The following is a 10,544-nucleotide window of genomic DNA, read 5'->3' on the forward strand; positions in this document are numbered from 1 at the left end:
GTACTAATTATAATTTAATCGGCAACAGAGATCTCTGTTCGAGATTTATCCACGAAGAATGGAGACGAAGAAGAGACATTTTCCACGATCATTCGTTGGGATTCTCGTTGAGGATAAGAGGATTGGGAGCTACTGTTGCGAGCCCTATGAAAAAAAATCCATGTAGCCCGGATACGGATCCCTTTTTCCATAAAAAGTGCAGGCCCTTCCTTTGTCGTCGATATCTTCTTTGCCTCCCCATTCCCTTATAAAAGTAGCATCACAGCGCAGCCAATGCAACAAGCCCTGCGCCCCTGCCATTTACAACGACACCACCATGTCGTCTGTCCAGGAGGAGCTTAATAACACACAGGACATGCTCCAAGGTTACGTGGAGCTCTACAATTACAGTCTCTCCTACGTGAAGACCATGGCGATCGGGTGCGCGATCCAGCTAGGCATCCCTAGCGCCATCCACCGCCGAGGTGGGGCAGCAACAATCTCGGACATCATCACCGAGACCGGCGTCGACCCGTCGAAGCTCCCGTATCTCCGACGGCTCATGCGCGTGCTTACCGTCTCCAGCATCTTGGCCACCACAGGCACAGACGAGACTGAGACTGAGAGCGACGACAGTACTGTTTACAAGCTCACTCCGGCGTCCCGCCTCCTCGTAAGCGGCGCGGGGGCACCGACCTCGTGCGACATATCGCCGATGCTGGACCTTCTGATGCGCCCCACTACGTCGGTCGCCACCTACTTCAGCCTGGAAGAGTGGTTCAAGGACGCGGGCGCCACCGCCACGCTCTTCGAGGTGGCGCACGGCATGTCCCCGTGGAGCTTGACGAAGAACGACGCGCTGTACAACAAGACCTTGAACGACGGGTGCGCGGCGGACAGCAACTTCGCCATGGACACGCTCCTGAGAGAGCCCCGGGCCGCGGGTATATTCCGCGGGCTCGGCTCGCTCGTGGACGTCGGCGGCGGCCACGGCGCCGCTGCGATGGCCATCGCTAGGGCCTTCCCGCACATCCGGTGCAGCGTGTTGGACCTCGAGCAGGTGGTCAGCGGGGCACCTGATGATGGCACGGTGAAGTTCATCGCCGGCGACATGTTCGAGTCTATCCCGGCTGCAGATTGTGTCTTGCTTAAGGTACTCCCATCTGTTCTGCATTACTACGTATATATATATGCATTACCTGTCTATGCATGTATTTCAGTATGTTCTGCATTGCTGGGACGACGAAAGCAGCGTCAAGATCCTCCGGCAGTGCAAGAGAGCGATCCCTGCAAGAGACGCCGGAGGGAAAGTGGTGATCATGAACATGGTGGTCGGGTACGGTTCGTCAGATAGGTTTGTCAAAGAGACGCAGGTGATGTGCGACATGTGGATGATGCGGTACGTTGGGGTTGAGCGGGAGGAGCATGAATGGAAAAGGATTTTCCTAGAGGCTGGGTTCAGCGATTACAGAATCACGCCGACAGCGCTGGGTTTCCAATCGGTCATCGAGGTCTTCCCCTGAGGAAGAAGCATATATATATATATATATATATATATATATATGATCACGCTGTGTAGGATGTGTCATGTGTGCCCTGTGCGTAAGGAAAAATATATACCATTATTAATAAGTTATTAATAAGACAGACATGATGATGAGCGTATGGGCAAATATACAGGAGATGCATAAGAATGAGAAAGATTTAACGTTGTACTACTGCCGTTTGGATTTTCACGATTACCCCTGTTTACAAGGAGTAGTTGTATGGATGCAAACATTATTTACCAGTATGCAATAAAGAATGGAACATTTTCGCTCTCGTTGCAGTTCCATTCACATGCTGACGAATAACTTAGTCGGTGTTTGACTGTTTGGTTTGTGCCTCGTTCTTTTTTATTTGTTGTGGTTCATTTGAAAACAGAACGGAGATAGTTTCTCATGTTTCATTGGATTTTGTGTCACAATCTCACAAATCCCATATAAGTTGATAATAGGATCGGATTTGCATTGGATTTGTGCTGTATCCAACTCCTCAAAATCCATGTCTAACTAAACACCACCTCAAGGATTTGTTCGATTGTGAGTGGATTGAATAAAACTGTGAGACCTGTTTGGTTCGTGGCTAACTGTACCACACTTTGTCTAAGGTTAGCCATCTGAATTAAAAAAATTTAACTTTAGATAGAAAAGTTAAGTAAAGTGTGACAAGTTAGGTAGCGAACCAAACACGTCATAAATCTCTTGCTAGTCAAAATTAAATATAACATGATTTAATCCCTCCTTTGATAGCCCGGAATCCCATGAGTATCCGGTCCATTCCCTGGCACCCAAAACTGAGGGCTGAACCGCTGAACTATCCTGGAGCGAGAGAAAATTTTGTTAGGTGACCTAACTTCCCGGCCCAATGCACGGCACGGGAGAGAACGGGGCTTTAGCCCCTGGCCTCACGAGGCCCTCGCCTCGCGTACCTGGGGCTAGCTGCGGGGACGAGGTCGAGGCTGAGTGCGGGGTCAACCTCTCCGCGGACGGCGCGGAGACTAGAGACAACCGAGGCGGGCGCGGCGGCGTCCTTTAGCGCTCAGCCCGGCGCCACGGCTCGACGCGATCCCCACTGAGTCGAGCTCATCCGGCGTCTCGACTTCTCCTACACGAACCGCCGTCTGCACCCGTGTCCCTCGTGCAATCGCTTTGGATTTCTTTGAGCCCCGCCACGTCAGTCGCCATTAGTTTGCAAGGTCATGTTCGTGCGCGGTGTGGTCCATCGGTCTCCACCGGCTGACTCTGTTTACGGACGAGTTCTTTTGTTTCCTCCCATATCTCGTGTTCGTTCTCGTTTTTCAAGAAGATTGTTCACACAGATGAGATGGCTGCTTCAGTACTGTCTTCTTGATCATATATACTAGAGTTCAGTGTATTTTCTTAGATAACGGATACTTGGGTTACTTGGTGTCTTGGTTAAATTATAAATCCTGCAACTGCAACGAGATAGCAGAGTGCTGGTGAGGTTTGCTGAACATCACTACATAGTTTACAGCAGGGCAGCTACCTAGTTGAAGAATAGAGAACTGTATGTTTTGTATTGTATTGTAGTCTAGGGACGCTACAGGCCCCCATCCTACATGTCTTCCTTCTTAATCTATCTCATTCAGGATTCCAGACCATTCTTCGTCGGTGAAAAGAAAAAAAAAAGTTCGATACACTTGGTCCTCACCTCACATTTTTCTCGCCATTTTCCCTTGCCCGGTTGCCCTGAACAATCTTTAACCTCTAGTAGGGACCATATGTTTGTAACGCTATTTCATAGTTTTTGCAAACACACAAGGGTGGCGCATTTTAGTACTCGGAGTTGACTTAGTAGACTATGGCATGTTAGATCAGCATGTATTTACATACAAACGAGGCATGTATGTATTCATACACAGTCGGGGTAGAAACTGAAATCAAGGAGATCTAAGATGGACAAATATCTTACTGATCTGAAATCATATACACACGGGGTAGTGTATGGAAATTAAAGACCACTTTTTTAGTTTATTACATATATTTTTGCTACATTTACATTTGTATAGTTTTTTTATCATTTGTCGGTGCTAAATTGCTCCTGCTGCTGTCATCTCCTTTGACAGTATCAAATTTCATAATTTCTACCAACCTCATCGGTCCGACAAGCCCCGGCACCTCATCGGCCCGCTTGGAAGTAGCAAAGTGAGTATTCGCGTCCCTAAGTCAAAAAAGCATGTTTCTTTTTTGCTATAGGATCCCATATTCTGCTGGTTGAGCTGTCATTCAAAAAAACAGACATCAAAGATTCAAAAGACGGGGTGTTCAACATGTAGGAAGCGCACAAATTAGGCAGATCGCCACCTTTGCCCAACATGCAGGACCTACCCTGGCGTGGCGATGAGCTCACGCTGCCCGTGCTCAAGCCAAACCAACGCCGTCTCGCAAGGAGTGGGAGCTTCTTTCAGGTGCTCAACCACAGGGTGCTCAACATGTTTTGTGCTCTTTTTTAAAATATATTTTTCAAACTGATATGGAAAGCTGGCATCCATCCCATAGTATTGTAGTAGAGCACGCTTTTCATTTGTAGAGGCGAGATGCACAGCATAGTGGTGGCATCCACTTCTCATCTGCTAGCATCCACTTGGTCGGCTGAGGAGGCGGACGGCGGACCGGACCTTTCCCGATGTGGCTGCCCCCCAACTGGCGTCTGGCGCCCCCCAAGTTGCCGAAAAAAGTAATTCTTCTTTCGCCCTCCCGTGTCCCGTCGCCTGTTAGTTTCTGCTTTGTTTTGAGTGCAGGCGCAGATCTGCTGCCCACTTGACCGAGATCGATCCTTACTAAAGATAATTTAGCTAAAAGGCGATGGAAAGGTAGTTTGATATGTAGCTTTTGTAATCAAAATGAAAGTATTCACTATCTCTTTTTTGACTGTTATATGGCCAAAAGTATATGGAGAATAATTTACTTTGCCTTAAAAATAGAAATGCCCGTTAGCATTAAACATATTATCGGGTCTTGAGGAACTAATAGGGGTCCGGGGTATAAAAAAATTTTACTCTCTGGAATAGCAGCTTTATTTTGGGCTATTTGGCTCAGTCGAAATGAGGTGACTTTTAATCATAAACCAATTCCATCAATTGTGCAGGTTATTTTCAGATGTACTCACTGGTTAAGATTCTGGAGACTGCTACAAAAGGAGGAATCGCAACAACAAATCATCGATGCTTCGCAAGTTTTGGAAGTGGTGGCGATGGAAGTCTTCGCAAACCATGGATAGCGCTCAAATACAAGAATTGAGTATGGCTAGTGTTAGTCATAGTCTTGTAATTTTGTTCCTTTGAGTTAGTATCACTATTCATGCAACAGTTCTTAATTGTAATAATCGACTTGTATTGGTTGTACACATTATCATGCTAAAGCCGGAACTCTTGTTTGCATTATAAAAAAAAAGTAGTAGTAGACAACAAATAATCCCAAGTTGCCGGTCGCCTTCTCTTCCCCTGTCGCCACCGTCACGCGCCCCGGATTAGGCCGGTCGGCTGGAGGCAAGTTGCAGAGCTAGGCGAGACCGAGCGCTGTGGAGCGTTCTTGCCCTGCCGGTCCTTCACAGCTTGCGCGGACCGGACTGTGGGCCAGTCGGATCCGAGAGGCTTCTACCGACGCCGTGGTGTGTGCGCTTTTCGCCTTGAACTGGCCCTGCAGCGCAGCGCAGCCCAGCGCGGGCGGGGGTCCGTCCGAGTCCGATGGGACCGCCCATGTTGCCGCGGGTGGAAAAAGGGCGAACAGGTTTCGCCGCCCGCTGACTTACGGTCCGTGTCACGAGTACGCGAAAAGGTTGTGCAGGAACTCGCTCATCGTCACGTCAGGAGATGCCCCGGAACGCTGCCGCAGCGCACCGCGGCAACTTGCGCCTCTCCTCGCGTCACTTTTCCGAGATGCTTCGCTTCACTGGCCGTCGACGTTGGCCGCAGGTCGCTGCCGTCTTAGGCCTTGTTCGTTTGTGCCGGATTGGTGGGTCAGAACGATTTCGAACCGGATTGCTTCTCTAATTTATATAAACTTTGATTAGCTGGAACGATTCCGGATGCAATCCGACACAAACGAACAAGGCCTTAGGGACTTTGTTTCGGCTTCTTCTAATCGGTTCCTAACCACCAGAATCAGCTTCTAGCACTCAAACGTTTCGCTTCTTGGTCTTTTTTTTTTGAGAATCGGTCCGTAAAAATTGTCCAAATCGACATAAATACAAAATCCGTGAGTCGGAGCAACGAAAAAAAAATCCTTTCTAAACCTTTTCCCCCCTTGAAATAGAATGATTACATCCTTATATATACGCGGATGGACATATTAAGAGCTATGTCTTCATCAAAATGCGCATATTTGCTTTTGTGTGGTAGCCATCGAGGAACTGGATGAGTGGGAGACGATGGACGGTGGCATTAGGCACTACATGACCATCATTGAGGAGTTGCAACTGTGTGGGGTTGCCTAGAGATCAGGACGAGAACAATCCTCGCGCGGATACTAATAAGGAGCTCTTCGTCTTATTGTGTTGATCCCACTCCCCCTCGACTAGATGAGGACCTTGCTACCAACGTTGCGCAACTCCTGCTTAATTTTATTTTATTTTTTATCTGTAGTTATGTGTTTGTGATATGTGAATGTGTTTTTGTCTATTGTTATTTTGTAAATTTGAATTTTGGATTTGAAATATTGATGTTTTCCGGTCGGTGAAGTAGTTTCACACGTATATAGTATCCCTAGGGACACTAGTATGCTAGTCTGTGATGCCTATTGCCAATGACATAAGGCTATTTCCAACAGATCTCGTGTATATAGTAGTGTAAAATAATGTTTAGCATTATATATAACACCGTTTGCAGAGTGAAGTTTAAAATAGGAGGTGTGACAGAGGATGAGATAGGAGAGCTGCTGGAGATAGCCAAATACGGCACGACCTGGAGGATATGGTGCCGTACCTGGAGGATATTTGCCAAAAAAAAAACTTTTTTTTTGCTGTTTAGCATATGCCTCTCATACGATGGCCATTACTGAGCACTCCATTTATTAGTACCCACGAAGAATTTCTTTATAGCAATCATGCAGGGATTTTACAGAGAACACGCTGGAAATTTTGCAGCGAACCTGAGATGGTAAAAACAGCGTTCATGCGTGTGTGCGTACGGCCGCCTTATGGTACCATTCTGGCGACTGCCGTGCCGATCTACAGTAGTAGCTACAACTCGGAGCATGTACTTGAGCGTGCAGCACTGGCAGCCTCGTCGCCGTCGCAGGTCGCTGTCCTGGGCTCCTGGCCAGGTATCGGTACCTCGTAGGTCGTAGCTTATCTGGAACAGGAGTAGCTGGACCGACCTATTCGCCGCAGTGTCCTGTCTATTTCCTCCCAGCAGGCCTACTCTTGGAAGCCGACTTCCCAGCTGCGTCGTTCTGCTGCGACCAAGAAACACGCACGGTACTTAAAACCCAGCAGCGATTCTACAGATGAGAGTGAGATTAACAAATTACAGCGAACAAGAAGAGCCCCGCCTCGCCGATCTCGAGCCACTCGTCTCATGAACCCTGCTGGCGCCTGGCGGGCGATCATGTGGCCCACGCAATTTGCACGACGTAAATAAATAACGCCGCTGGAAAGCGACGCGGAGGTCGACGGCCGGACGGACCCGGCCGGCCTGTCACCGTCGCCTGGCCTGGCTACAAGCAGGCGACAGGCGTGGCCCAGGTCCAGGTCCAGGAGCATCTACGCTACGCCGACGAGAACGCCGAGTCCTAGGCAGCTAGCTAGCTAGCGAGGCGACCGAAAGGAAGCAGAGCCGCGTAAGAAGGATACCCACCGGCGAGAAGGACGACGGCGACGGCCTCAGGAACAGCTCCTCGAACTGCCGCTGCAGGTCCTCCAGGCTCTCCCCCTTGCCGTTGTCCTGCGCGTGAGCGAAATGTGCACGTCGTCAAGATTAGTTCTGTGTGGAGGATAGATCGTTTCGATAACGGCTGCTGACTGAGTTCTTACGGCGGCAGGGCCTGCCTGGCTCATGGCCTCGAGAATGTCTCCGAGGATCTCCCCGGCGCCCTGCCACACGTGGAAAATTAAACAAACACTCTCCTGCCAAACTGGGAAAATGCAGATGCAAATGCGCATGCCGTACAACGTACGTACGTCATCGTCGCCTTCGCCGTCGTAGGCCCCGACGTCATACAGGATCCGCTTGTTGGGGTCCGACAGGACTGGCCAGGTCAGTTAAAAACCACATCACCAAATAAGTGCAAGCTGCAAAATATACTTGGCCGACGACTACGTGTACGTACATACATGACAATTCTCTTAAAAAGAGCTACCCAACCTACAAGCAAAAGTAACGCGTAGAGTCGAGTATGATTCAAAATGGAAAGCGGATTAGTTACCGGCGTACGCTCCCTGGATCTTCTGGAACCTGGCCTTGGCGGCGTCCGCGCCGCCGCCGGAGCTCCCTGCGCCGGCGCACTTGTCCGGGTGCCATTTCTGCCCACCAGCACGGGGCGGTAACAACACCAGTCAGCACTCAGCAGAGCAGCCGGGTCGTCGGGTTTACGACCGAAACAGAGCAACCGGCGGACAGGGGAAGCAGTCAGTAACAGAATCAGGGGTGGCGAGGTCACCGTCACCGACCATGGCGAGCTTGCGGTAGGCGCTGCGCAGCTCGGCGTCGGAGCAGTCGCTGGCCACGCCCAGCGCCGCGTACAGGCTACTCTTGCTACCTCCTCCGCGTCCGGCCATCGCGAGCAGCGGCAGACGTTCGACGAGGAAGGAAACCAGCCTTGCTGCCTGTGCCTGTCGCTGCGAGCTCGAGCCGTGGGTGCAGTGCTGCGCCGGCGCATGCGCGCTACTTATAGGCGCGGCGCCGAGTGTGGCAGGCTAGCAAGGGGGCGCGCGGCCCGACCGTGCGCTGCATCTGCACCAGGAATCCGGGGTGGAGCAAGGGGGGCAACTTGCGGCTCGCGCGCTCAGCCCGGGGATATTTTTAGGCCGCGCGCGATGCGACGCGAGGGCGTGCGTCAGCCAGCGACCAGCGTCGCCAGCGTGAGCCTTCGTGTGGCGTGCGTGGCCGTTGCGTCCGCCGTCCGCGCCCAGCTGAAGGGCCCTGTCAGTGGCTGTTCCCTCACTCACTGAGCCACCGGTGCAGTGCAGCACGTCGCCTGCGGACGGCGGCGGAGCTAAGAGCGCATGCACATTGGACGCATCTTCTGCCTTGACGTAGTACGTTTGGCTTGCGCCCGCTCGGGAGGGATTGTAGGGGCCAATGGTAGGTGCGGCGTGGAGATGAAAGGTGCAGCGTACATTCCTCGCCTCCAGGAAACGCAGGCCAGCAGTAACGTTACAAGTTCAATGGATGTCCAGCTCTTCGAGGATCACCCTGCAGCAGCAGCATAGAACCTATACTCAACCTATCGCGTCACTGCTCGAATCCAACTCTTTACCGAATGGTTTCTATCGGTTACTCGACAAAGAAGTCTTTACCGAGTGACGCATTCGATAAAGTTCCACTCTCGATAACGATTACGTTTACCGGGAGCAGGACTCTCGGCGCAGGAAGGTACTCGACAAAGACATCTTCGCCGAGTGCCAAACCCTCGACGAAGAAAGTCTACGTTTGGCAAAAGGTTGTTAGCAACCGTCTATAGGTGACGGTCGTTACCTTTGCCGAGCGCCGAACTTTGGCACTCGACAATGAAGCTACTTTGCCGAGTGTCCCGCCCGTGACACTTGGCAAAATATATTTTATTTTTTTTCTTTTTCCAACTAAACTTTTTGTGGTACGTTACTACACTATGTAGACTTACATGTTCTATTTTTGCACAATTATAAAAGTGTTTGTTATAACTCTTAGATTTAGTTCGTTTAATTGAATTTCTTCGGAAAATTCAGATTTGAACTGCAAGTCACTCGAAACATGAAAAACCGTGCATGCAAAAAATGATATTCATGTTATTTAGCAAAGGTTACGCCGACAACGAGTTTTGCCCTCGTCAACCCCGCCCTCACGATGCCCCGGCGCAACGGCATGGCGGGCCCCGCCCTCGCTTACCTCGGCGTTGGCATGGCGGCAGGACTGCCCCTTCCCTCTAGAGATAGCAACGGAGAATTTCCCCATAGGGTTTTAGCTCCCCATCCGCGCGACGAAAATATTTCTGGGGATCTCCACGAATGCTTGTGGGGGACATTTCTTCTCCATATCCATTCCCCGCGGGGATAAATCCTGTCGGGGATCAGCGGGTCCTCACTTAAATTATAATTAGGACATACTTCATATGTTATTAATGCAAAATATTGTCACTTATACACATTGTCAGATGTAAGAAATCATTATACGTACATCAAAATAAATACATTTGTATAATAAGTGATCCTTTGACAAGTTAATTATTTATATCTGTACTATATTTAAGTCTCGGTTTCTTCATGCATGCATCCACTCTCCGCGCGCGCCCGACGATTCACACGTGAGCAGTGCTAGGATTTGATCCTGCACCCCCTTTAGGGTCTATTCCGTTTGAGATAGATTGAATGGGATTGTAGGGGATTAAATCCTCTCTTATTTAAATTTATATAGGAGGGGATTTAATCCACTTTAATCCCTCTCAATTCACCTCTAACCGAATAAGCTCTCAGCAGGGACAGGATGGGTTTGATCTCTACAACTCTTGTGTGTTTGTCTTGTATTGAAGGAAGATACTATATATACAGACATTAATTATTGGAAAATAAAAAATAATTACGGGTGAATAAATATCAGGGTTAAGCAAATATTATCAATATGATATATAAAAACATTACATGGATCAAATCTTGACCGCTTGAATACATGCTCCCCTCATCATCTAACCACTTGAGCTCCTTATTTTTATAGAAAGCGTTGGGTTGGAGTTGAAGGCGAGACTTAAATACACCCAAAGTCGTTCGACAACAGCATAAATGTATGTAGTCAACAGGCGCACCCTCGACTCACCCGAGGTCCAACTCGGGCAGGCTTCGCAGTGAAGCAACCTTGGCCAGATCGCCTCGCC

General features: G+C 49.6%; 2 protein-coding genes across 5 annotated transcripts; one reads left to right on the plus strand and one right to left on the minus strand.

The window, feature by feature from the left end:
• Positions 1–293: 293 nt before the first annotated feature.
• Positions 294–1,800, plus strand: LOC100279833 (OSJNBb0026E15.9-like protein). The gene is made up of 2 exons (NM_001152787.1): positions 294–1,132; positions 1,200–1,800. The coding sequence occupies exons 1-2, from the start codon at positions 317–319 to the stop codon at positions 1,500–1,502; spliced, it is 1,119 nt and encodes a 372-aa protein (NP_001146259.1). The 5' UTR covers positions 294–316; the 3' UTR covers positions 1,503–1,800.
• A 4,685-nt stretch (positions 1,801–6,485) lies between these two features.
• Positions 6,486–8,417, minus strand: LOC100192597 (chaperone protein dnaJ). Of its 4 annotated transcripts, none has more exons than XM_008681055.4 (6): positions 8,149–8,417; positions 7,905–8,001; positions 7,656–7,727; positions 7,513–7,572; positions 7,337–7,423; positions 6,486–6,935 (listed from the first exon to the last, which is right to left on the minus strand). In XM_008681055.4, the coding sequence occupies exons 1-6, from the start codon at positions 8,254–8,256 to the stop codon at positions 6,898–6,900; spliced, it is 462 nt and encodes a 153-aa protein (XP_008679277.1). In that variant the 5' UTR covers positions 8,257–8,417; the 3' UTR covers positions 6,486–6,897. The 4 variants fall into 4 exon arrangements, with proteins under 4 accessions (XP_008679277.1, XP_008679335.1, XP_008679221.1 ...); XM_008681113.4 differs by having other exon boundaries at positions 6,486–6,932; positions 8,149–8,411; XM_008680999.4 differs by having other exon boundaries at positions 7,660–7,727; positions 8,149–8,405.
• Between the last annotated feature and the right edge of the window lie 2,127 nt (positions 8,418–10,544).

This window comes from Zea mays, chromosome 1, assembly GCF_902167145.1.
Source record: "Zea mays cultivar B73 chromosome 1, Zm-B73-REFERENCE-NAM-5.0, whole genome shotgun sequence".
NCBI lineage: Eukaryota > Viridiplantae > Streptophyta > Magnoliopsida > Poales > Poaceae > Zea > Zea mays.